Source organism: Bipolaris zeicola (genome assembly GCF_000523435.1).
Source record: "Bipolaris zeicola 26-R-13 unplaced genomic scaffold scaffold_125, whole genome shotgun sequence".
In the NCBI taxonomy this organism is placed as follows: Eukaryota; Fungi; Ascomycota; class Dothideomycetes; order Pleosporales; family Pleosporaceae; genus Bipolaris; species Bipolaris zeicola.
Window position 1 is genome coordinate 1 of NW_006912174.1, and position 24,964 is coordinate 24,964.

General features: G+C 51.5%; 9 protein-coding genes across 9 annotated transcripts; 5 read left to right on the forward strand and 4 right to left on the reverse strand.

Annotated features, from left to right (window-relative positions):
* Window positions 1-1,100: 1,100 nt before the first annotated feature.
* COCCADRAFT_101248 (uncharacterized protein) lies at window positions 1,101-1,919 on the forward strand (the record flags this gene model as incomplete). Its single annotated transcript, XM_007716044.1, has 1 exon — window positions 1,101-1,919. One exon carries the CDS (start codon window positions 1,101-1,103, stop codon window positions 1,917-1,919), a length of 819 nt encoding a protein of 272 aa, XP_007714234.1.
* An 803-nt stretch (window positions 1,920-2,722) lies between these two features.
* Window positions 2,723-5,609, reverse strand: COCCADRAFT_6637 (uncharacterized protein; the record flags this gene model as incomplete). Its single annotated transcript, XM_007716035.1, has 3 exons — window positions 2,723-5,361; window positions 5,397-5,548; window positions 5,596-5,609. The coding sequence occupies 3 exons, from the start codon at window positions 5,607-5,609 to the stop codon at window positions 2,723-2,725; spliced, it is 2,805 nt and encodes a 934-aa protein (XP_007714225.1).
* A 212-nt stretch (window positions 5,610-5,821) lies between these two features.
* COCCADRAFT_101271 (uncharacterized protein) lies at window positions 5,822-9,667 on the forward strand (the record flags this gene model as incomplete). Its single annotated transcript, XM_007716045.1, has 2 exons — window positions 5,822-8,992; window positions 9,029-9,667. 2 exons carry the CDS (start codon window positions 5,822-5,824, stop codon window positions 9,665-9,667), a joined length of 3,810 nt encoding a protein of 1,269 aa, XP_007714235.1.
* A 1,003-nt stretch (window positions 9,668-10,670) lies between these two features.
* COCCADRAFT_38433 (uncharacterized protein) lies at window positions 10,671-12,029 on the reverse strand (the record flags this gene model as incomplete). The annotated part of the gene is made up of 1 exon (XM_007716046.1): window positions 10,671-12,029. The coding sequence occupies one exon, from the start codon at window positions 12,027-12,029 to the stop codon at window positions 10,671-10,673; it is 1,359 nt and encodes a 452-aa protein (XP_007714236.1).
* A 283-nt stretch (window positions 12,030-12,312) lies between these two features.
* Window positions 12,313-13,608, forward strand: COCCADRAFT_101222 (uncharacterized protein; the record flags this gene model as incomplete). The annotated part of the gene is made up of 1 exon (XM_007716047.1): window positions 12,313-13,608. The coding sequence occupies one exon, from the start codon at window positions 12,313-12,315 to the stop codon at window positions 13,606-13,608; it is 1,296 nt and encodes a 431-aa protein (XP_007714237.1).
* Window positions 13,609-14,035: 427 nt separating this feature from the next.
* COCCADRAFT_6641 (uncharacterized protein) lies at window positions 14,036-15,070 on the reverse strand (the record flags this gene model as incomplete). Its single annotated transcript, XM_007716036.1, has 1 exon — window positions 14,036-15,070. One exon carries the CDS (start codon window positions 15,068-15,070, stop codon window positions 14,036-14,038), a length of 1,035 nt encoding a protein of 344 aa, XP_007714226.1.
* A 1,280-nt stretch (window positions 15,071-16,350) lies between these two features.
* On the forward strand, window positions 16,351-19,992 carry COCCADRAFT_101236 (uncharacterized protein; the record flags this gene model as incomplete). The annotated part of the gene is made up of 1 exon (XM_007716048.1): window positions 16,351-19,992. The coding sequence occupies one exon, from the start codon at window positions 16,351-16,353 to the stop codon at window positions 19,990-19,992; it is 3,642 nt and encodes a 1,213-aa protein (XP_007714238.1).
* A 445-nt stretch (window positions 19,993-20,437) lies between these two features.
* Window positions 20,438-21,636, reverse strand: COCCADRAFT_27821 (uncharacterized protein; the record flags this gene model as incomplete). The annotated part of the gene is made up of 2 exons (XM_007716041.1): window positions 20,438-21,059; window positions 21,119-21,636. The coding sequence occupies 2 exons, from the start codon at window positions 21,634-21,636 to the stop codon at window positions 20,438-20,440; spliced, it is 1,140 nt and encodes a 379-aa protein (XP_007714231.1).
* Window positions 21,637-22,049: 413 nt separating this feature from the next.
* Window positions 22,050-24,328, forward strand: COCCADRAFT_38438 (uncharacterized protein; the record flags this gene model as incomplete). The annotated part of the gene is made up of 2 exons (XM_007716049.1): window positions 22,050-24,075; window positions 24,141-24,328. The coding sequence occupies 2 exons, from the start codon at window positions 22,050-22,052 to the stop codon at window positions 24,326-24,328; spliced, it is 2,214 nt and encodes a 737-aa protein (XP_007714239.1).
* Between the last annotated feature and the right edge of the window lie 636 nt (window positions 24,329-24,964).

Sequence of the window (24,964 nt, forward strand, 5' to 3'; positions counted from 1 at the left end):
GCGACGTTGTTTTAGTGGGGGAACTGCGGCGCTCGGTGGGGTGCGGCGCTCGGTGGTGAAACACGTTACCTTTTTCTCAATTTTGAAATATATTTTGATCAATGAGGGAATACATACAATATGTGGAAATGTGCGAATATAAAGATTGAACTCCGTACTTTTCTATGCAGATAAACTACATAAATACCAAAATCATAGACAAAAATCGAAAATAACCCCCTGCCGTCCCATGTTCAAACTGTCGCCTTTACATTTGACTTAAGTCTTTGCGACCTTTTTCCCTATGTTGTGGCCATTTAACCTCTTCTTCTTTTTGTACGCGACACATTCTTGACATGTTTATTGTTCCTTTTAGCAATGCCGAGCTGGAGATCCTGGGACCCACAGGTTTACACCATAGTACCACGTATACCGAGCTAGTGTCCTTAGCCCCACTTCAGCAACATTATGGTCTCTCTGTTGTAGAAAGAAGCGAGATATAGTTTCTGCTCAACTCCCGGCTACTAAAGAGAAACTATAAAAGATGTCAGATCGAATGATTTCAAATTCTTAGGCACCTCATGAGTCTACCGTCGATTCGAGTCACTACTCTAGCTTGCATGGCCCCCAGTCACAAAACAACAAATTGAGCACCCCACCCCCCACCATACCGGCTGCGTTTCCACTGTTTCCCCTCTAAATCGAAACGGAGGATTTGGATTGGCAAGAACAGGTTCTACGAGGGGTGTCTGGACAGCGTGCACAGACCTGCGACGTCATTAACCTTTGGTGTCATACAGATGAGTCGTATCTCTATATGACTACTCAGGATTTAGCTGCCATATAATATAACCGCAAGTTTCTTATTCTCTTTCATTCACAAGTACAGCGTAGACTAATTCTTTGCTAGAGCTTCAGTTGCTCCAAAACAATACCACATATTCGTTCTTCATACCCAGCTTTCTTAATTCTTGTAGGATTAGTGCATACATACAATCACCACCAAGCGCATTCTCTAGAGCAGCCCCCCAAATTTCGGGCATCAACACCAATCAAACTCTGTATCATCCCATAAAACAACTCCAACAAAAAAAAACACATAATACAAAACTCCCCTCCCAATGGATCCCCCACCATCCTCCGATGCATCTCAACCCCCCTCCCTCGCATCCCGAATGCGCACTTACGAAGCATCCACCGACCACATCCTCCCCACCAACCAACCCATCATCCTCCGTCTCGACGGCCACGGCTTCTCGCGCTTCACCTCTCGCTTCTCACGCCCCTTCGACCCACGCATCCACACCGCCATGACCCGCACCAGCAGCGACCTCCTCCACTTCTTCCCGCAAGCCACCCTCGCCTACACGCAATCCGACGAAATCACCCTCGTCTTCCCCTCCGGCGTGCAAATCTTCAACGAGCGCCTGCAGAAACTCTGCAGTCTAGCCGCGAGTTACTGTTCCGTACGCTTCAACCGCCACCTCGAGCTTGCGTTACGTGAGATGCCTGATCCACCCGTCAAGGGCGACACGGAGCTTGTCTTTGGCACGGCGCATTTCGACGCGAGATTCTTCCCCGTGCCGTCTGTGCACGAGGCCCTGAATAATCTCATCTGGCGCTGTCGGAATGATGCGGTGAGGAATGCCGTGTCGTCGTTTGCACGCACATTGTACACGCCGGCTGAGTTGCATGGGAAGAAGACGGGTGAGCTTATTGAGCTCATGTGGAGGGATAAGGGGGTTAGGTATGAGGAGGCCGTGCCGAAATGGGCGATTGAGGGCTGTTTGGTTAAGCGCGAGCAGTATGAGCATCAGGGTGTGAATGCGAAGACGGGCGAGGTGGAGAAGACATTTCGGACGAGACCTAGGGTTGAGGAGAGAGGCGTGAGGGTCTTTGACGAGGCGGGTCTCAAGTTAATCACGGACAAGTATTGGTAGTTGTTGTAGGTTAGGGTTGCGACGAGTAGCATCAACCATGAGAATAAAATAAACAAATCAAAAATACAGTACGTAGTATATCCGCGATTTGTTTGGTGAGTCTTTACAAAGTCTGAAAATAAAATAAAATATATCAAAAGCATAGTAGATCACCCCTACCTCAGAGTACAAAAGATAAGCAAAAAAGAAAGGATGGGGCCTGACCGGGATTCGACTGTAACGCTGTTAGATACTTGCGTTCGCTGTGCGAATCTGAATGGGTGAACTTACACCCGGGGCCTCCTGCAGAATAGGCTTGATAAACAGACGTGAATCTGAATCTTCCCAAAGCAGGAATCATACCACTAGACCATCAGGCCGGAGTTATGAGACTCTTGGAGTTGATGGAAAGGACCCCGTATTTTTGGTATATGAATCGAGTAAAAACGGAGAGTGAGAAGCGCTTGGAGAGTCATCGGATGGGACGGTGGGGTAGTGTGGTGAGAGGGGGTGGGTAAGCGAGGGGGAGTGTGTGCCTGTTACCCCGCCATGTGTCATCCTTTGTTGAATACGAGTTGTGGAGTAGCATAACGATTTACTTGGTGTTTTCGACCAACAACTATCACTATCAACCGACTCACTTGGCTATCAATAATTCGTCGAACATATACCGTAGAAATTAAGAATAATATAATTGAAACTGATATCTCGCGACAAAAACTCCAACCTCATGCTTCCTATCGTGTAACCATGTATTCGTTAGAGCAAACAAAGAAGCAATGCTGCGTTTCCATCTCATCCCCACCTCGCGTACAAAATCAGCTCTACGTCAAGTCCAAGACTTCTACCGCGCTTTCTCTCCACTTGCGTCTGTCTTTGCCTTTGAGCAAGGGCCCCGGTGTCTGCTCTGCCAGCTTCTCTGGGCTGTCAACATCGACGTAGTCCCAGGCACCTACGACACTCTTTCTAAGAATGATAGCTCGTTTCTTCTTGCTCTGGGCTTTCCATGCTGCGGGCGATGATACCGAATTTTCTTCGCTTGGTGACCGTGATGAACGCGTTGGAGGTGATGTCCGTGTTGCAGCCGTTGGTTGTGGCGCCGGATCACACCCCCCTACGGGTGACGAGTGTTCTGTCAGATCAAGCATATCCGCTTGTGGCGATGTCGACCGTGATTTTGCTGCAGCAGGACGAGGGGACGTGAGGTCTATAGTATCAACACTGGAGGGCGCTGATGTCGTTTTGCTGAGACGTGGCGAAGTACGGCGAGGCGGGTTGGAGCGGAAAACATCTTTAATGCTTTTCTTCTTCCCTACAGTGGAGACTGATGAGGTCGAGCTCGCAGACGTGTTTGATGATATTGACGTCAATGGCGGCCGTGTTGTCGATGATACTACAGGACTCTGCTCACTAGTAACCTCTTTTTGAGAACGTCGTGTGGCTTCTGGGCGCTTTGGTGGGGAGAGCGTCAAGTCCAGTGATTCCACATCTTCCGATGGCTTACGGAATTGTGGTGGCGCAGGGACTGGTGCTGCACCAAACAAAGGAGTTGTACCTCGCTGTTTGGTTGGTGTTGCCGATGCTCGCCATGCATCTAAGGTAGTCTGTTTTGGTACAGACGAGTCCCGAGACGCTCTGGTTGCAGCCGTCTCTTCCAATGTTCTTGTCCTGACCTTCTTTGCTGGTAGCTGCAAAGGTGAAGGGTGCACTGGAGACTCGGCTAAATCCAAGGTTTCTATTGTCCTCAAAAGTGGAGGTGTGGAAGACCGATCCAAGACTTCGCTGGTGTCAGCAGGAAGCGTTTTTGAACGCTGAATTGGAGCTCGCCTTCTCCGTTTAGTTACACTTGGAGGCAAATCTTCTAGAACTGGGGAGAGCGACTTTTCAGGCTCCGGTTGTGGTCGTGGTGTTAGGATTCGTGGCTTCACTGGCGATGAGGATAACAAGTCAATCGCTTCGTATTCAGCCGGTGCAGTAGTCTGTGATGATGGCGCTGGAAGATCTCCAGCCTTCTCTTGGGCTTTTACAAGTGCTCGTGAAGCTCTCACTCCAGGTTTTGTGACCTTTGCAAAAGATTCTATTCGGACTTGGGGTTGATCTTTAGTCGTCCTTGTCCGCCTTGTGGTTGTCTTGGCTTTTGGTGCGGCAGTGCCAGTATCCTGAACCGATGCTGTTCGTCTAGGCTTCTGCTTTGCCTGTCGTCCAGCCTCCCAATCTTGAACTGTGAGTGGCACGCCGACTTTGACAAATGTTTCCATGACCCATATACGTGCCGGCTTTTCAGGGTCAAATTTGGTCGGTCCACGTTTCTTAGGACCCTCATCCTCCATGTCCAAAGGCACGTCTTCATCTAGATCCTCATCTCCTACATCCTGTTGGGAACTGGGCGGCGGGGCCTCTACATCATCGTCCGGATCCTCTTGGCTAAGATCAATCTTTACCAACTCGACAGGTGTGAAGCTTACGCGAAGCTCGGTACAATGGTCGGTAATGGCATGCTGTCTTTTTCCGTGAAGACCTTTGATCAGCGTTGATTCGTCTTCTTGTATGGCTCGTAGATTGTCAGTGGGCAGGCGATTAGACTGTTCAGCGCGGATCCGCAGTTGGCGCACAACAAGAGATGGTGCTAGACTGCGAATGAAGTGCTTTGCACCCTCGAGTTTGACCCAGTCAAAAGCATCTTGGGTAAACTCGCGCAGACCCGGAAAGTCGAGATCCCGATCCCAATTGATGGACCGACGCAACTTGTCTAATCCTGCTTGGTTCGAGATCGCGGGATGCGTGTAATATCCGAGAATATCGAGTCGGGGGAAGTCGTCGGGGATCTTGAGTGCGCCGTGTTTGCGTTTAAAGAACTTGCTTTCGTTTGTCTTCAACTCGTGTTGCAGTCGCTCCTTCCATTGGGCTATGGCTCTAGAGTCGTTTCGTGGAATCTTGCACAGGTCGGCACCAAAACCTGCTTTGGCTGCCTCACATGCAGTCTTGGGGCCGCATCCAGGTATTCCCTCTGGCACATAGTCTCCTCCACTCATTAGCGCGACCAAGATCATGCCCTCACGATCCAGTCCCGATGGCCCGTTTTTGGTTTCGACAGCGTCGTATACATTGACATGAGTTGGCGTCTTTCCTGATTTCTCTGGAGACCAATTTCGGAGAGTGACACCGCTCCCAAACATGAGCGTGTCCACATCTTCACTCAGAACCGCATCGACAATTCCTTCCCTTTGCAGCAGTGCACACTCTGCTTCTGCCTCGCCTGGCGCAAGATGTATGGGATATCCAAACTGCTTCAAGAGCTGTTTTGCAAGGAACTCGGGGATGGAGGCGACCGTCGGACCGGTGCGCTTGTTGCGCTTGAATGGTGGTTTGTTGGGTCCATCGAAGACAAAGACAGGATGGATAGCAAGAGAAATCAAGCGCAGGAGACGGTAGTAAAATGTTCGCAATGCAGGGTTCGTGCCGCCTAGCTGCAGTCAGCACTATACGGTATGCGCATACCCTGAGAAGACTTGCCTTTGCTAGCTTGGATCTGAAAAAGCCATATCGACGTATCAATAGCGATGCGCAGTGGGCGGCCAGTCTCTTCAAACTTTTCGACGGCGAGCTTGGAGAGCGCTATGCGTGTGCCAGGGCCGATTTCCTTGTAGATTCTACATGCGTTAGTACTGGAATATACCCCATAATATGCGCGACTCACCCATGGATACCCATTGCGACTCCATGCTATGTCCTTTGATCTCCAAGCTGGCTGCCTTGTTCGCGATGTTGCGCCCAGCGCGTGGACTGGTGTCGTGATTAGATTGTTGCCACGACAACAACGCGTCACCCGTCCCGCATGCCCACGGATGCACGTTTATTCCCCACCACGCCATCCCTATCGCACTAACAACCTCCACCCACCATCCTCACAGAGACCCTTGAATATGGCGCCCCGCGGTCGCAGCACAACGGCGAGTCCGGGTGCCTACTCGGATCGCAGCAACGACTCAAGCCCGGACCCGCTAGCCATTTCTTTCGACGAAAACATCACCTCATCGCACCGCAAATCCAGTCCTCGGAAACCCATCATGATCACCTCGCCAAGGAAACAGGTCCGGCGGCTGGAGACGTCAGAGGTCGTCTTCTCGTCGCCGTCCAAGTCTATGATCATGAGCACACCGCGAGGCAACGGCGCAAGCCCTTGGCGCATCAAGGTCACCGTCCAGGCTGAACCGGAAGACGGAGAAAATGCTGAATCACCATCAGTAAAGAGGGTGACAAGAACAAAGACGACTACTGTACCGCTAAAAGACCCGGATGCGTCGTCTCCTGTCAAGCGCCCCCGCGGCCGACCCAGGAAGTCTGAGACTGGATTGACGCCCAAGCCCAAGAGAAAAGGGACACCAATCAAGAGACCTGCAGAATTCAGCTCTCCGAGCAAAATTGTGCGAGGCGGCGATTCCAGCGCAGCCGATGTCGATACCGATGTGCCACCTAGGAAGCGAAGGGGTCGTCCGAGGAAGAGCGTACAGTCACCGACTGAATATGACGAGACCAGCGTTGCAGAGGAGGCCGAAGCTATCCTACAAGCCACGTTCGAGGAGACACCTCTGCCAAGCACCGAGGCCGAACCAGACAATTCGAAAAAGAACGCGCGATTTGCAGCTCCCGATGATCAAACCATGGATGATGCATTGCGAACATCGCCTACACGATCAGAGCCGTCTCCCAGCCTAGGCACACCAGCTCATACCAATTCGAGGAACAATGTTCGCGCACGCAGAGGTACACCACATGCAAACAGGGTGGCCGTTATTCCATCCGATGAAGAGGAAAGTGGCAGTGATGTACTTACGCCCGCCAGCGGAGATGAAGACAACAACAATCTTCCCGAAAACCAACCCATGAGTGGAACAGAGGATGGCCAAGGAGACGTGCTTACACCAAGCGAGACCTCGGCGCAATCGAGTGATTCAGCCGATGCCACTAGTGATGATGGTGCACCCGAATATCCTCAAGACTATGAAGACGACGAGGAGGAGGAAACACAGGGTCAACATTTCACTTTTGACGAAGGCACCACCAGGATGCCAGATGACACGACGATGTTGGATAGCGAGACGTTTAGCATGATATCTGTCGAGTCATTGAAGAGCAACACAAATCGACCGAGCCCAACACAGCCTCGAGATGTGCAGGCCAATGCTCCAAAGGCCAAATCCTCACTCAGGAACGAGTACTTGGGACCAGTTACGCACGTAGCATCAGGTTCTGAATCTTCAACCCATGAAAAGCACGTCTCGACAAGCAAGGCCTTTTTAGAAGCCGCGTCCATCGAGACAGTGCGTCCAAAACTGGCGCGTCATGTCACACCCGCTATGGACTCTGAGATTCCATCTGCACCCCCTGCTCTGCATCCTGTTCAGCCTGCTCTGACCAAATCTCCATCTCCAACACTTGGCCGAGCAGTTACCGCCGGTGTAGCTTTACAAGGTCTTCTCGACCCCACACGACTCACCCCAGATGCCTCACAAAAGACGCCCGACGGAAAGCGAGGCTCATTGGACGATTTGTTCCGTGGCTTCAGCTCAGGGACACGTAAAGATCTTCAAGCAGGCTTGCGACTTGGCGAGCAACTTGCACAAAATCAGACAGAGGAGGACAATGTGCCTGGCCCCTCGAGCCCTATCAGGGGCCAATCTGCGGCAGGGCCGAAAGCAGGTGTGTTCCGAACGCAACGAAAATATCAGCAATCGCGTCTTCTTACACCCGAAGACCAGGATCATGTTGTCACAGCGGTGGCACCGGCAGTTGCAGCGAGCGACGTCCAATACCCAGCGTTGGACGTTGAAGAGGCGACCACAGCACCATTGAGCCCTGCGAGGAGCGAATCCGCAATGAGTTGGCGAACCGACACTCCACCCCGCGCAGCCAAAAGCCAAGATCAACAAGACACCGCTATGAATGAGGTTCAAGAGGAGGTTCCCGGTCCTGCAGAAGAGCTAGTCCAACATGATGACTTTGGTGATATCTGGCAAGAGGAGGCTAGTCGCTCAGTTATCTCGATCAATCCAGAGGAAGTTCCAGCAGAGAATTCCCCTGAAGCTCGCGATATATTCACAGATGCCAGCGTTGTCAGGCCTGCTCGCGGAAGAGCTGCCCGGACTTGGCGCCGCAGGAAAGTCATTGATGAGACGGAGTCGCAGCAAGAGCCTGCCTCGGCAGGCTCAGTGCCAGCAGCTGTCCAACCATCAGAGGGCAGTAAAGAGGCCCAAAAAGTTGATTCCGCACAACCCGATGAACAGCCTATGCAAGTCGAAGAGCCAAACGCTGAAGGCGAAGAAAGTGACGCTGGTATGTTCTTCCAGTCGAACACGCCCAATGTTGCAGACCAGAAGCGGCCTTCTCGGTTCCAGAGGCGGCGGCCAAGAAGACAAGAAGCAGAGAAGGTAAGCCTCTCTGAGCTTCTTGACCAGGGGGACAGTTTTGTACCAGAATCTCCTTCGCCCGTAAAAACGAAAAAGACACCCCCGAAAGCGACACTAAATCCATTCTTGGATACGCCACCTCGCTTCCCTGCGCTACTGAACTCGCCAAAGAAGAGCAGTCCCTTGAGGCGTGAGCTTCACAGTGGTGACATTTCTACAAGCTCCGTACAGCAGTATGAAGAGTCTACGTTGCCACTCGCGCAAAGCTCGCCGTTTCACACGGTCGTTGATGGCGACAGCAAAATCTCAGCAGCATCCGACCAACAACAATTCCGAATGGAGATGGAAGGAAATACTGCTTCCACCATTTTACGTGTGCGCGAGGAGGCCAACGAGTACCTGGACGCCTATGAACCGCAAGAGCGAAGTCTGAATGAGATTACAGAGGTTACCGAGCCTAGCAGAACACATCAAGACATTAGTCACCTGCCATCGAGCCCACCGAAGATGCAGCGACGGTTCGAACAGCGGCTGCTTTCTGCACGAAAGCCTTCGCCGCTTTCTAAGACAGTAGAGCGCCCAGGCAATGTACCAGTACCACAATCACGGCAGAACGCAGCGCGTTCGAAGGAACCGGAAGTGATTGAATTGTCGTCTGAAAGCAGTTCTAGCGACGACGACGAAGAAGTAGAAGAAGAAGAAGAAGAAGAAGAAGAGGAGGAGGAGGAGGAGGAGGAGGAGGAGGAGGAATCAGATGCTACCCCCAGTGGCCATCCTCAACCCCGTGCACAGGCCGCCTCGACATTGAGCGCCAAGCCAACATCCTCGCGCTCATCTCAACTACAACCACACCCTATCATCTCACGGATGACACCGTTGCCAAAAGTCGAGCCTTGGACACGAACACATTACAAAGCCCTCGACAAACTGTACACCACACACCTCAAACATCCCGCACTCTTCTGCCCTTTCAACGTCCCTCCCACGCCACTATCAACCACAAACGGCTACCTCCTCCGCCGCTTCCTCGCCGACAACGGCAACCTACCTTACGTCGGCGCCGTGTTCCATGCCTGGGGCTACAGCATGGTCATGACCGCCGAGCTTGTCGTTCTCTGCAGCGTCTTCATGGACCTGATGAGCCTCAAGAGCGAAGTCGAGTACGAGCAAGTCACAGGCAGGAAACTAGAAGTAGGCAATTGCGCACCGGGTAGGCGCGGCGACTGGATCTCTGGCGAAGACGTACTGCAGCGCCTTGCTACTGTTGTCATGGGCGAGAGTGTGAGGAGAGATGAGCGGGCAGGGCTTGAGATTGATCGCTCTAGAGGATTGCAGATTGAGTGGCCGCAGACGCCGCGGTGAGCTTAGTTTCCATGTCTGATTACTCTTTTTAGGATTGATGGACTGGCGTTTGTGGCTTGGAAACGGGGGATACCATTTGATTGATGATTGTTCATACTTGACTCTTTGATTTTGTTTTTTCCTAGGGTTGGGCTGACTGTTTTTACTATTTGGGCATGATACCTCGATGTTGATTTATTATCATTCTATTTCTTGACCTGTCTTCTTAATATTGTTTCACGTATTAAATCACTCGTTGATCTGAACATTAGTATTCCATTATATCGTCTCAATAGGAAATATGGAGTATTCCGTCTTCGTAATAAAACAAAAAGAGTAGTATGTGTTAGGAGAGTACCGAGATTTGCCTGTGAACGTTCCCAAAGCGTGACCTTGCCCCATCTCCACACCCATCATCGTATTCAAAAAGCAAAAAGAAGATTAATGGGCTCAACCGGGATTTGAACCCGGGACCTCCTGCAGAATAGGTTGGAAAACCCAAAGCAGGAATCATACGACTAGACCATTGAGCCGTATTGTGGTGGTTGAGGTTATTGTGATGACTAATCTTGAAATTAGATCTATTATAGCTACAGAACAATTGACCTGTACTCAGATTGGCGTAGAATTGTTGGGAACGCCGATAGATAGTGAAAATCTAAAGTGGAAAAAGTGGAGCATTGTGGGAAATCATATGCATGACTGAGTCATTAACCAGCCAACATACGAGGCACTGCATCAATCGATACTCGGAAACTTTGCATGCAGCACAGAAAAAGCATTCAATAAGATCGAGCATTGCTACGTGTATTGATGTGGTAATTGTACATTCGGCATGACTCTAATTTTCGCGTATACAAAGCCTGACCCGTGAACTTCGCGACGGCGGCTAATGCGATTATACATCAAGTGCAAGACTGCAGAAAAAGAAGACCTTGTGCTCGCTCGCTTGCTATCCGCTTTTGTTGATACTCGAACGCATTAATGCCATAAGAATGGCTGGAAGTGCTTGCGATATTGGATCTTACTTCATTTTTGCCTTTTCCCGCTTTTCTTGCAAGTACCTCCATGACTTTGATAGGCCCGCCGTAAAAGGTCCCTTGAGCGTTTGCACAGTTGATGGCCACTTGACGGTCTGGTTGATCGCCTTGGTTACCATCTGTGGGATGTCCTTCTCAGCTGCTATTCGCCTATCAAAGTCACCGGCGACCTGCTTCTTCAGGATTCCTCCCGAAGATTCGTCCTTCCTTGCCTCCAGCATCTGTTGGTACTCGCGACCTGAGATGCCAAACTTGCCGCGGTACTGGAAGTACACCTTTTCACGGAACTTCTTGGGCAACCGCCGGACCATACTGGCGCGACGCTCTGGGTCCAGGTCTTGGGACATCTTCTGATCCAGCCCCGGGTCCTCCATCCAATCCGGCTTTCGAATCACAGACTCGTCGGCGTACCTGATGTTCGGGAGCGACATTATGAGATCGTGGTAGAGGTATCGAAAGTTTCGTATCTGGTGCGTGACGATGTTGTCGATCTTCTTGGGATTTTCGCTGCCATACTGCATACGCGGATCGCCTTGATAACTCAAGCCTGTGATTGTAGAGTATAGTTCCTTCTCTGTAAACTTCTCAGGCAGCAAGAGAAGCGCACATCGAACGGCAGAGAGGAGATTGCGTTGATTCGCGACGCGGAGATTGGGTTCTTCGTGGAGGATTTTAACGGGCTTGTGCAGGCGGCCGGCGAAGTATAATGTGTCCCACTCGGTAAGGTCGCGGAGGAGCGTTTCGTAGTTGACGACGGCGTATTTGATCATTGTTCCGTTCACTATAACATACGGGTTAAAGTAAGCACCTGCGCCGTACTTCTCCTGTACATGGCTGACGACTCCTGAGCCGAGCGATCCAAGAAATGAATAATGATCTCTGTGTTCGCGTAGATTGAGCGAGTGGAAGTGTTGAGAGAAGCGAGGCGTCAGGATAAAATCAATCATCTTTCCACCTCCTTTTTGCCATTTCAATATCGCATCGGGAGGGTTCGGGTGAGGCGATTGAGTCGTTCGCGAAGCTGTCGCAGCCGACTGAGGAAAGACGCCAGAGCCGTAGGCAAATGCGTATGTGACTGGCGGGAATTTCCGTAGTATGCCTCGCAATGCCCGTTTAAAGTCTTCGTTCGTTTGCATCAACTGATTTTTGCCAAAGTCCTTATGCGGGAGCTCTGTAAAGTCCGACAGCGAGGGAGCTTCATCTTCCCAGTCTGGTGGCAGCGATTGGAATGCATGGGGAGTGTCCGTAGGTGTTGTCTTCTCGGATGATATAAAGCGGCGATTGACCTGCGCCAGAGGCCTTCTACACCAGGCTATCCGAAATGTTGGTTGGCGGCGATACATCTTGTTGGGAGGATAATGCCTCAAGTCGCGCAAAGTGAACGAACGGATGACGTAAGCGTGTTGTTGCTCCACATGTCTTGGCGGATCAGATGTTTGTGGTCGGCCTGCCGCGTCTGGAGACGCGACTTCTTTCTCCATTTTCACCCAGCACACACCACTCGAGATTCGCAATATTCAGTATTGCAAAACACATCTTTATCTTCTATAACCAGCCGAGTAAAAAAGCAAAACCAACACTCAAAACTCAAAACTTTCCACAACTACCATCACTCCTACTAACGCCATGGATGCGTCCCTGGCTTCTTACCAGGCGCGTCTAGCCACCTTTGAGGGAGCAGCTACGACAGGCAAGGGACGACGTACAAGCAACAGATCTAAAAAGGCAGGAACAAAATCAAAGGCTTCATGGCCCCTTACAGCACCCTCGGCACAGGATCTGGCGTATGCCGGTTTTGTATGGAAGCCTACCTCTACGAGCCCCGACAACGTACAATGCTTCAGCTGCGAGTGCCAACTAGACGGCTGGGAGGAAGCGGACGTTCCTGCATACGAACACTCAACACATTCCCCAAGCTGTGGCTTCGCAACAATCGCCTGTATCCGTCTCCGTGCGGGCGATCCTGGCAGGACTGAAGATGACCCGACCTCAGAAGCCATGGTGGCAGCACGCCGCTCAACCTTTGGCGATATGTGGCCACTCGACGTCGCAGCTGGCTACCCCAGTGTCGACCAAATGGTGGACGCCGGCTGGTTCTACGACCCTGCAACAGACACACCCGATGGCGTTACCTGCCCATACTGCTCTCTAGCACTAGACGCATGGGATATCGGTGATGACCCTATGCAGGAGCACCGTCGAAGATCTCCTGAATGTCTCTTCTTTGTCCTCTCCGAACTCTACAAACCCGCCCCAGCACCCAAGAAAGCCAAGCGTGCTTCCAAAGCTAAGCGTGCCTCAACCCGCTCGTCAACAGCATCTACAGCAAGCAAGAGAGCCACACGTGGCAAGAAGCGGACAAGCGAGGCAGTTGAGGAAACTGAGTACTCTGAAGTCATCCAGCCTGCGCCGAAACGTGTGCGATCCTCGAGCATTGAAAGTTTCCCTAGCGATCTTCCTGTGGGAACGCCTAAGAAGACACCGACCGGAATCAGGGACACTGTCATGGACGACTTTGACATGTCGAGCCTGCCGGCGGACCTAGCAGTCGGAACACCCAAGAGGACACCGCCTATGATGAGTGAGGCAGATGACATACCAGAACCCATCAACTGGAAGCCTGCCGACGTTGATGCCGTAATCACATCTCAGGAAGAGGCCCACGGTTATCTCAGCGAAATCCTTGCTGATTCTGGTCTGGACAACGTTCAGACAGCAGACATGACGCCTGAAGAACTTTACGAATACGTTATGGCTAGCCTGACAGACGAAGAGAAGCGCATGACGATTGAACAATGGGTTCTGCATAACGCAAAGAGGGGCGAAGAAAAACTCCGCATGGCCTGCGAACAACAGATACTGGCATTCGAGGCAGAGGGTCAACGTGCCATGGCTGTTCTCGAGGGCATCCCCACAATCTGAGTTTGATGGGCATTTGGTTAGGATTGGAGCACATGGGAGTTTGGTCATTGAGATACCCCGACATCAGAATGGGCGTTTTGGGCACGTTGCGATCCGCATACGTTTAATTTTACGGCTGCTTAATGTTTTTTGTTGGTCTTTGATTTGGGGTGCCACGTTCCGCCCTTGCTGCGGGGCAACCGTCTGAGCCTAGGAATAGCTGGGAGATACACCTAGTTTTATTGCTTGTATGAACTCAATGGCAATTTTTGTTCTTGTCCCGGATAGCATAATGACAGATGAAGATGAATGATGTTTATATTCGAGCCATTGCTAGATGCCATTGAGAAAGAGGGGCAGATTAAAAGACGTGTTGATAGTTGGGGGCACGACGACGCGTGATCACGTGATGTGCTTCGCAATGTAAATGGATTGAGCAAAGCATGTATTATTCCACAAAGCCTCGTATTCTCTGCAGATTTTCCAGAAAGCCACCGGTTCTTTGCTGCGGAGGCTGCGGCTGTGACTTTGAGACACTAGAGCTACGAGCTGGCTTCTGCTGGCCTCGATCCTTATTCTTTTCCCTTTCCCTGTCCAGCTCGCGCTGCTTGTCCTCTGCCAGCTTCACCAAGCCGTCGATGAACTTTGTTCTTGCTTTTTCTTCGGCTGTGCCCTTCCATACCTGAGCGAGATCTCTCAGCGCTTGTATGCGCACCTCGGCCTTGTGCATGCCGCCTTCTGGATCGCCTGTGATGAGGTCGGCAATCTCGGAGCGGAGCGAGGCGGCGAATTCTTTGCCTTTTTGCTCGCGGGAGGCGCTGTCGGTGCCGGGCTCGGGGGCAGAGACGCTGATTAGGGAGGCGCCTAGGGATACCTCGCTAGGAGGGATCGTCCAGTGCATGGCTTCTCCGAAAACCTTGATGACATTCTCAAGGCGCGAGCGGACCGTGGTCAGGGTGCGAAGGTCGGAGATGTATTCGGGCGTGGTATCTTCGGGTTCTACGAGCGCTGGGAATGCTTCGCTGGGGGCTTCTGTTTGTGCTGGCGCAGGGCTTCCAGGTTCTCCTTCTATAGGGTCTGCTTTCAGAGTGATTCCACCTGGCAGAAACTTCTCAACGTCGTTCTTTAGACCATCCGTTAGGGTCTCTGTGAGGCTGACTGCCTCCCCCCGCAATACCTCGACCTCGTAAGCCAGCCGCCCGCCAGTCCGCAGTATGTCATCGGTCAATTGCGTGAGTATGGCAGATAACCGGGTCGTATGTGCGTTGAGTTGTGAGAGGAGGTCTTGGGTCTGGGAGGAGAGGTCGGCCAGCGAGGCGGCATTGCCTGTCTTTGATCTTGAGCTTAGCGATAGCGAGGGGAGCGTGGCATTAAGGTAGTCGGCGGAGTCGAATTGCGATTGGAGGAATGGATCCAGAGCGGGATCGGATACATGTGTCGACTTGGCCGCTGCCGTTTCCGGCTTTTCCTGGAAGACGGCCATGGTGGACGCCGAGGTACGGAGGGAAGGTATTGCAGATGTCCCAAGATAGGGCTGGAAGCAGTACCGAACGCTCGGAACCCTTCCTTGCACTTGGCCTTCATATGCAACCGGTAAGACCGGAAAATAGTGGCCCCTCCTAGCAGGGCAAAACTACCCCAAACCCACCTAAAAACAGAGCTAAAATAGCACCTACTTACTTCTTAAGTAACTATAACTCTACTACGCGTAAGTAGATACTCTAAGCAGATAACATATGTATTAGAATCTACATTTCTCACTTAAAAAAAAGATACATGATATTATTAATATTTTATGTTATTATTAGCAAGTGTTGGTGGGAGATGACCGCTTTTTGATTTTCCGCCTTTACGAATTGTATACTAAGAGTGGCCGATGAAGCTTCGTTCCCGCACCTAAAAAAGTGGGGGAGGGGCGCGCTATTTCAAGCTCCAAGATGACGGCACCCTGGTCTTTATCGAGAGACTTGTCTTTCTCTCGTGCACACCATTCGAATGCCTCTCGCGATGATGGCAATTGGTGTTTGGCGAATGACCAGAGAAATGGCGAGGAACGGTGAGTAGGCAGTCGTGAGTAGAAGAGCTCCACTCTAGACTGCGGGGGCCTCAGCCACAGGCTCCACATCTCCAGGCATCAGAGCCCCCCAACCCAGGGACTATTACTATTCTCGTTGACCGTCTGCCAGGCAGCTCTGCAGCACCGCCATGGAGCCTTGCCAAGTCTCTGTTAGGCCATATTTGTCGGGAGAGAGGTGAACAGTTAGTCTTTGTTTTGTGCCCGCTCCTCATTCTCCTCCTCCTCTTCCGCCATCACCTTCCTCTCGCTTTGCCCTTGTAATTCTCTTCCTACCACGACTTTGGCCAGCCTTTTGTGACGCTCACTTCTACTTTTTCTCCTCTTTATAGCCTCTTGCAGAGCAACAAGGCCAACTTCAAGACTGTTTTACCACAACCGTAGAGGTGATTTTCGTCCCCTCAAGTTACCCGGTAGTGGCAATCCTGCTCGCGATTGCCCAGTCCGCCTTCTCCAGTGTTTGCTTGCTGGCACAACCAGGGCTCTTTGACGTCACCTACATAAAGTCAGCTCGCCCTCACTTTGTGTTTGTCGCAGACTGCGCCGCTATATCTCTACTGGTCCACCTGAAATCTGCGCAACCCACGAAACACCGGCGTCTGGCAGTCGCTACTAGACAAGCGGCACGGCACTGTGCTACAACCTCCCACAAACGCTCAGGTTGATCTTTCTTTCTCTCTCAATCCAGGATGCCACGTAGGCAATTTCAGGCCGACCTCCAGAAGGCTGCCGATGGCCTCCTCCTAGCTGCTGGCATCTCGGATGTGCGACCAGGCGCTGACGATGGCGAGTTCACCTTCACTTGTATGGCCGATGGCCAGCCCCTCAATGTCTCCGCCCTCGTCACAGACGTCTCCGAATATCCCTCGAGCCACACCTGCATGATCTTCGCAGGGGATAACGCCTCAGCAGGTGTTGCTGCCGCGCTCAATGATATCACCGATGCTGCTACAGCCAAGACGATACCTCAGATTCTCGAGCTTGTGTCCAGCAGGCTTGAGTCGACTGATGGCGACGGTGATAGCCAGATGGTTGGCTCGCAAGATTTTGATGATTTCGAGGGTTATGAGGATGACGACGAAGATGAAGAAGACTATTTTCCTGGTGATGACGACCTCCTACCCAAACCTCGCATCACACACACTTCAGGATTGGGGGAGCCCTCTGTAGCGGTCACATCTGACTTCAGGCGCCGTATTCGGAATGACCTTCTAGTCGCCAAGAGCGAGGGCTTCAAGGTAGGACATCTAGGAGGTCTCATGGTGGGCCTGGCATGTTATGTATCCCTAGCCATTCGCATATCCAAACTGGGCATCTCAGAAGAAGCGATGAAGGCATGGCAGGTTGAGCCTTCGGAATACCTTGTTGCAATATGTCACTACCCGTTAGGGTACAAGAGCATGGATGACTACCGGTCCTACGATGCCCATCAAGCTCGCCGCAACTTTGGAGTCCGTATCGGTGTATCGACAACCTACAAGCCGACCATACAAGAGGCTGTTGCAGCGTTTGCTGCGGTGAACAAAGAGAACGAGAACGAGCGAGAGGATTCCCAACAGGGCGAATCTCAAAACACATTGCCTGCGCAGTCGAGCGGCTTCCGTAATTCCTTCGTTTCCAGGCCCCTGAATGAGCTATTTGAGCAACGATTCTCCCTGCTCTTGAAGTACCGCTACGGAGGAATGCCATGGCAAGGCGCTGAACTGTTCTATAACGATGTGCTCCTAAATTCATCATACGGAGAGCATGACGCCGCGCATGACAAGTACTACGAGGACGAGCGTGCCAGTACTACTTGGCCCAAAATTGTTACCGCCGATCACATTACCTCTTCAGTCGGCCATCCACATTCCCTACCTCTGGTCAGCATGCAGTTTGTGCTAAGGCATTTCGTACGGTGTACCGAGTTCTGCTTGATTTGCTTCAGCAAGATGTCGGACGACCTGCAAGCGATCAAGCCCTACGTCTGCGAAAACCCGCTGTGTCTGTATCAGTATATGTCACTGGGCTTTGGTCCGAGCATAGAGCACGAAATAACCTCTCAGCCCAAGGTTGTGGATTTACTAGTCAGCTTTTGCTATTCTAGCGCGCGCGCCGGAAGGCTCAAGGAATTTCCTACTGGTCTCAGCTTGGCTGTTCCGCCTCCCGTGTCTAGTAAACAAGGAAACCACCAAGTCGTACCGTACCATGGTGCAACCGAGCAACCGCGTTCTGTGTATGATACTCCGCCAGTAGCCGCGATGAGTATGCGGTTCAACGAGGGCAACCTAGAGATGCTTTTCGAAAACTCAAAGGCGCCTTGTCCCGTAACGCCTGGCTCTTGGGTAGTCATTCGGGTGGATGAGGAAATCGATAGAGTCATACACTGTCGCGTGATTGATACTTCACTTTACCCATCGGTGAAGGTATCCAAGCCTGTCGTTGCCGCGTTGGTTGACGTCCCGAACAACGATGACATACACCCACATACGTTGTCATCATACAGAGACCAGGCGCCGCAGCAGAGCAACAAGATACAATCAAAACTGGACCAGAGAGATCATTTTCGGTCTGCGAGTTTCTATCTCTACGATCATAACTTTGATGATCTCAAAGATCACGAGAAGCAAGAGACGATAGTGTCGCTCTTGCATGTGCTTCCGCCTGTCGAGGAGATGAGGAAATATCTGTTGCGCAAATCAGAGTCACTTCTAAGTTCTTGGGTTGATCGCCTGCCCTCTGCTGCCCTTGGAATCTTACGTTGGGTTATTGCCTCAAACCGCGCTTGTATTCTGCAGGTGGATGAGGGAGATTCTCAGGGCGGCCGCAAAGCTGAAGGGCGAGTCTATGGAATGGGCGGCTGGGCACAATTCCGTTTCGCAATGGGTGCGCCTGACAAGGAACGCCGCTTCATTGAGGCAGTACGACAAACCAAAGAGAGGCTGCATCTTAGATACCCCACTCTTTTTGCCTGGCATGGCAGTCCGCTCCACAACTGGCATAGCATCATTCGAGAAGGTCTTCATTTCAAGGAGACGCACCATGGACGGGCCTATGGGCATGGTGTCTATCATGCCCCTAACGTGAATACAAGTCTAGGATACTCCAACATGCAGGTAGGCGCTTCGTGGCCGATGAGCGAACTCAAAATCCAGCAAGCCTTGGCTCTGAACGAAATTGTAAATGCTCCAGGGGAGTACGTCAGCCAGAACCCACATCTGGTCGTCGCCCAACTCGATTGGATCCAGACTCGCTATCTCTTTGTACGAAAACGTGCCGACATCTCCAGTGCCACTGCACCTAATCCAGTCTCAAAACCACTTGAGTTTGTTGAACAAGATCCAAGTCGAACCCCTCTTGGCGTTGATGGACCGCTCGTTATTCCAATCCACGCTATTGCCGCATCTCGGCGGTACAAGCCGACTGTGTATGGACTATCCAAGAGGCAGAAACCTTCTAGGAAGCCCCGGTTTGATACTATAGACGTCGGTTACGAGGACGACGATACAGATAGCGTTGCAACTCTTGAAGAGGATCTCGTCATTTTCGACGAAGATGAATATGAGAATGACAGCTTCAAGCCACAGTACGCTGAGGAGTCTATCCCTACGCCGAACTCGATCATGGAAGGCAAAGGCAAATCCAAGATGACAGCTATCTCATCGTTCTCATCAAAGATCTTCGGCAAGTCAGCCCAGAAGGTACCACAAAAGCCTCTTACCGACTATGTCCCTGGCACTCTGGATTACTCGAAACTTCCCATGATTGCGACGCCAGTATGGGCAACTACATCTGCTACCAAGCGTTTGATGAAGGACTTTAGAGATATTATCTCTATCCAGAACAGGGAGCCACTTCATGAACTAGGATGGCACATTGACGAAGACAAGATGGACAACATCTATCAATGGATTGTGGAGCTCCACTCGTTCGACCCCAAGTTACCACTAGCGCAGGATATGAAGAAGAGTGGTATCAAGAGCATTGTTCTGGAGTTGCGCTTTGGCAAGGATCATCCAATGAGTCCACCGTTCGTCCGGGTCATCCGCCCTCGCTTCCTTGGCTTCAATCAGGGTGGAGGTGGTCACGTCACTGCCGGTGGTGCCATGTGCATGGAGCTTCTGACCAACGACGGTTGGAGCGCTGTTTCCTCTATCGAATCTGTTCTCCTTCAGGTCCGAATGGCCATTTGCAGCGTGGACCCAAAGCCAGCTCGTTTATCGCCAGGTGGCCCATCGGACTATCATGTTGGTGAAGCAGTCGAAGCGTATAAGCGGGCTTGCAATGTCCATGGTTGGACTATTCCCCCGGGTTTTAATGAGACGACGTCTGGTTCGGCTAACCCATACTAAATGAGGCCATTAGCGGAATGGCAGTGACAAAACTACAGAGTCATGATTCGGCTCCTATGAGAGGGAAAAACGGGTACAGCGTTTACGACGCCTGAGCTGCGTCTTGCGTGGCTTTTATCTTTTTCTTGTTTCTTTCTTTTTTTTCCTACTCAGTTTTCAAAAAGGCGTCTCGGGGGACTAAGGTGCATTGGGCGGATGGGCATGGGACATGATACCTCATAAGTAGTAATCAAAAACATAGCAATGAAGATGTTTCTTCCCAAAGACTTCTTTTGTGAACAGTGGTGAAGATCAATCTCTTTTGAAATATTGGGTATCATTTAATCACCGCCCGAAACTAAAAGTTGAGACTATCTACACACTGCTGGTATTTGCCCCGGCTTTTTTTCTTTACTGGGTAGAAATAACAAGAAAATAGCTGCTTGAAAACACAACAGGTACTCTTCTACAAGGACTCCAACCAGCTTCCAGCAAGCCATATGCCCGCACAGCCAACCAAAGCCGCCGCGCCATACGCCTGCTTATTCCACCCTTGTTCCTCATCCACTTTCCACGCGCCTTCCCTCCGTACACTCTCCACAACGGGTTGTTGCTGCTGCGAACTCGCATTCTCCACCACGCTCTGCTCATGCGCCTTGGCCAGCTTCGTCGCACTCGCACTTCCGGGCTCGCGTACCCACCCCGTCTCATTCCTTCCGTCGACCTCTACATTCTGGACGTTCCCAAAGAAATCCATAACCTTCCTATTCCGCGCTTCCTGCTCGCCGCCCGCAAAAAGATCGTATCGGATGCCTGGGCGACTGTGAATTTTCTCCTCGTCGTAGCTGTCGAAGAGCTCGCCCATTGTGAGTTTGCTGGTGGGGTCTTTTACTTTTGTTTCGAGGAACTCGAGGTTGTAGTACGTGTAGCGGTCGATGACTGCGACGCCGACGTCGTTGTCGGCGTGGTGCGAGTATGAGGATTGGTCAATTTCAGAGGACCCTGTTGCGAGGATGTTGGGGGAGTAGAATTTCGAGTACATGGTGTTTGCTTGGCAGGTGTCGATCATGAAGAGGATTTCGTGGTATCTGAAATGTTTATTTAGTATACGTGCCTGTTTGAGATGTGGGTTGAGGGGGGAGCTTACCGTTTCTTCTCCCACATTTGGCCGAAAGCATCGGCGAGATCAAAGGCGCTGATTTCTTCTGCATCTTGGAATTTTAGGAATTCGTTGCCCCCGTGGCCCGTCATGTAGACAAGGATGTTGCTTCGCTCGTCCGTCATTAATCGCTTGCTGCGGGGCATATCTTCGCCCACACGATCGGTCATGAGGCGAATGAAGTTCTCGACTGTGACTTCGTAGCCCCTGTAGTCCACCTCGATGTTGTCGCCGTAGAGATCGAGCGCACGGTCGGCGTTGTTATATACGGTTCCGGGAAAGGCGTTGCGCGGGTTGCACGCCATGTCATCGGGGAGCATGAGAATGATTTGCGAGTCGGGAATTCCAAGTCGCTTTACTGTGCGGTAAAGAGACAGGACATTGGCTAAGTGGCGGTAGTTGAACCAGAAGCGTGAGGTCGATACCAGGACCGCCCAGTTGGATGTGTGTTCGCTGGCGGCAAAGGGCGCCGCCAGCAATGGCAGGAGTATCGTAGAAAATTTCATTGCCGGTATGGAGTGTATTGGGACGAAAGGAAAGTCGAGCTGGGATTAGGATTGTGCGGACCGCGACGCGCTCTCCAGACCCGGGGGCGGTTCACGATGTTCCCCCCAGCCTGGTGTTTGATTGGCAACGTCTAACATCTGACAAATCGGAGATAAGCAACGTTGTTAGATCCGGCATCCCTGTCACGTGGCTGATCGTCTAGGGCTAGTCAGGTCGAACCGGGGACTTTGCATCATCCCGTGCACATGCACCGAGCACGCCATTACCAATGACAAGATGATCCCGTAATCTTCCTATCAGGTGGATCGTCTTCCGCCCCTCTCTCGATCTGCCTTTCTTTTCCTTTATTAACTAACTACTCGCCTCAGCCGTCGCGCTGGCCGAGTCAATCCAGCTTCAGGATTTTGAAAGCATGGCGCCGGACCGAGGCTACACGGAACTGCAGAATGAAAGAGCTGGAGAGGGTGAAGAGACGGAACGTACGGCGTTGAGGCGTAGCAGAACGGGGACTCGCAGTTATCTGGCTGAGCGGGCATCGCAGCCGCAGAACTTTACGCTCCGTGGTGTTTTGGTTGGCCTGGCTATTGGAATCGTCATTTGCTTCTCTAACATGTATTTTGGGTTGCAGACGGGTTGGGTGAGCGGCATGGCCATGCCTTCGGCGCTGATTGGGTTTGCATACTTCAAGGTTGTTGCGAAGACGCTTAAGTTGCCATTTACACCAGTCGAGAATGTCTTGATTCAGTCAGTCGCGGGATCAGTCGGTACCATGCCCCTAGGATGCGGATTCGTGGGTGTCATTCCGGCATTAAACTACCTGTTGAAACCAGAAGAGAACGGGCCGTTGGATATCAGTCTCTGGAAACTAATTGTTTGGGCCGTCGGAATCTGCTTTTTCGGTGTGGTTTTTGCGGTTCCGCTTCGGAAGGAAGTGATTATCCGGGAGAAGCTCAAGTTCCCGAGTGGAACCGCTACTGCGCTGCTTATCAGGGTGCTTCACGGAGACAAGGAATCGAAAGAGGTGGTAACTCGCGAGCAAGAGCTTTCCGATGACGAAGAAGCGTCTCAAGGACTTTTACAGGGATCGAGTGCCCAGCGAGAAGAGCCTGATCTAAGACCATCTTTGGACGACAACCTGAAAACTACAGGGCAGGAACCTGATGAGGATGAAGATGATGGAGACTGGAAATCCAAGATCAGGCTGCTATTGATCTCGTTTGCTGGATCCGCATTGTTCACCGTTGTGTCCTACTTCATCCCGCAACTGCACGACATTCCCGTTTTTGGCCCTTCCCTAGCGCAAAATTGGCTTTGGACATTGAACCCTTCACCAGCTTATGTTGGACAAGGCATCATCATGGGTCCTGCTACGACACTACATATGCTTTTAGGTGCCATCATCGGCTGGGGCGTCCTCTCACCACTTGCAAAACACAAGGGATGGGCTCCAGGACCTGTTTCTGACTGGACAAATGGGTCCAAGGGATGGATTGTTTGGATATCGCTTGCCATCATGCTGGCAGACTCCCTCGTCAGCTTAGGATGGCTGCTTCTCCGACCACTGGTCACGTTTTCAGCAGCATACTATCCAACTGCCAAAGAAATTTTCCACTCACATACCTGGAAAGAGATTCTCACCTTCAATATCACGCCCAGACAAGGATATACACAGGTTGGTGATGGGACGGCAGAGACTCCGTTGATATCTATCAAAAAGCACTTCGATGCAGATTCCGACCCAGATGCACCCCCCGAGCATCTCGTATCGAACCGCACCACCATCATCGGACTCGTCGTATCGCTAGTCCTCTGTGTCGTCGCCGTTCATGTGACATTCCCCGGCCTGATCCCTTTCCGCCTAACCCTTCTATCACTAGTTCTAGCGCTCTTCCTTTCAATCATGGGCGTCCGCGCACTAGGCGAAACAGATCTCAACCCCGTCTCCGGTATCTCCAAGCTCACGCAACTTGTCTTCGCGCTTGTCACACCGACCACAGGACCAGGAGCTAAGAACGCAGTCATTATCAATCTCGTAGCTGGCGCAGTGTCCGAGTCTGCAGCACTACAAGCGGGAGATTTGCTACAGGATCTCAAGTGCGGGCATATACTTGGGGCGGCGCCAAACGCGCAGTTTTGGGGTCAGATGATTGGATCGGCAGTTGGGGCGGTTGTGTCGGCGGTTGTGTATAAATTGTATACGAATGTGTATACCATCCCTGGTGGGTTGTTCGAGGTACCGACAGGTTATGTGTGGGTCTTTACCGCACGACTAGTGACAGGAAAGGGTCTGCCACCCATGGTTAAGGAATGGGCGAGCGGAGCGGCTGTCATCTTTGCTGTCAGTACGGTGATCAGGGTCTGGGGTAATACTCGAAAGCGCAACGGCTTGAGTGGATGGTGGATTGACTTTGTGCCTGGCGGAATTGCTGTTGCCGTTGGTAAGTCTTTCTTTTTTTCTTTTTTTTCTTGTCATGTGTTCGGCTTTGCTAACATTATGGTTCAGGTATGTATAACACGCCTTCGTTCACGCTGGCACGCACAGTCGGGGGTCTGATAAGCCTTTGGTGGCGACGCTGGAAGGGTAGAAGCGAAACTCCGATTATCGTACTTGCGAGTGGTCTGATTTTGGGCGAGGGACTGCTCAGTATCATGAACCTCTTACTGGCCAGTTTGAACGTGCCGCATCTCTAGAGTAGCCTATGAGCAAATGAGTCCTATACTGTCTGCATACGATTTGACATGTATATTTTACAGTTTCGCCGCGTTATCCAAGTCGGATATCCACCTCCTCTGTTTCTGCAGCTTCCCAGTCTTCTTTCCAAATCTGCCCTATCGCTTTTCGATATGCAATACCATCTTCCCACTCGATCCACAGTACATCATAACACCTAAACTGCCAATCTGATGCTGGCTCGTAAATACCATCGTAGTAGTGCTCTAAATCGGCAAAACATTCTCTGGGGCAACTGTCGGTATAGATATACTGGTCACTGAGTCTTCGAGCACGGGCATGTTTCAAGCACATAGGTGCGCTAACACCAATGAAAATAAGCTCGACATCGTTTTGGGGTAGGTCGAATGAGTAGAAGGATAAGCCGAGGTCTACAGCACCGATTATTTGGCCCTCAGATCCTAGTATAAAAGCCGTATCATTGCTGAAGCCATTGCAGTCATACTCTGCTAGACTTGCGATGAGCCGGCGAGTACGAAATTCGATGACGGTTGAGTAAGTATGATTGGCCCTCGATATAAGGGTCTCTTCCCCTTCAGCTTCCTCGGACAATAGCTCTTCGCTTAGAACTGTTGACGCCAGACCGCGAGACTCAT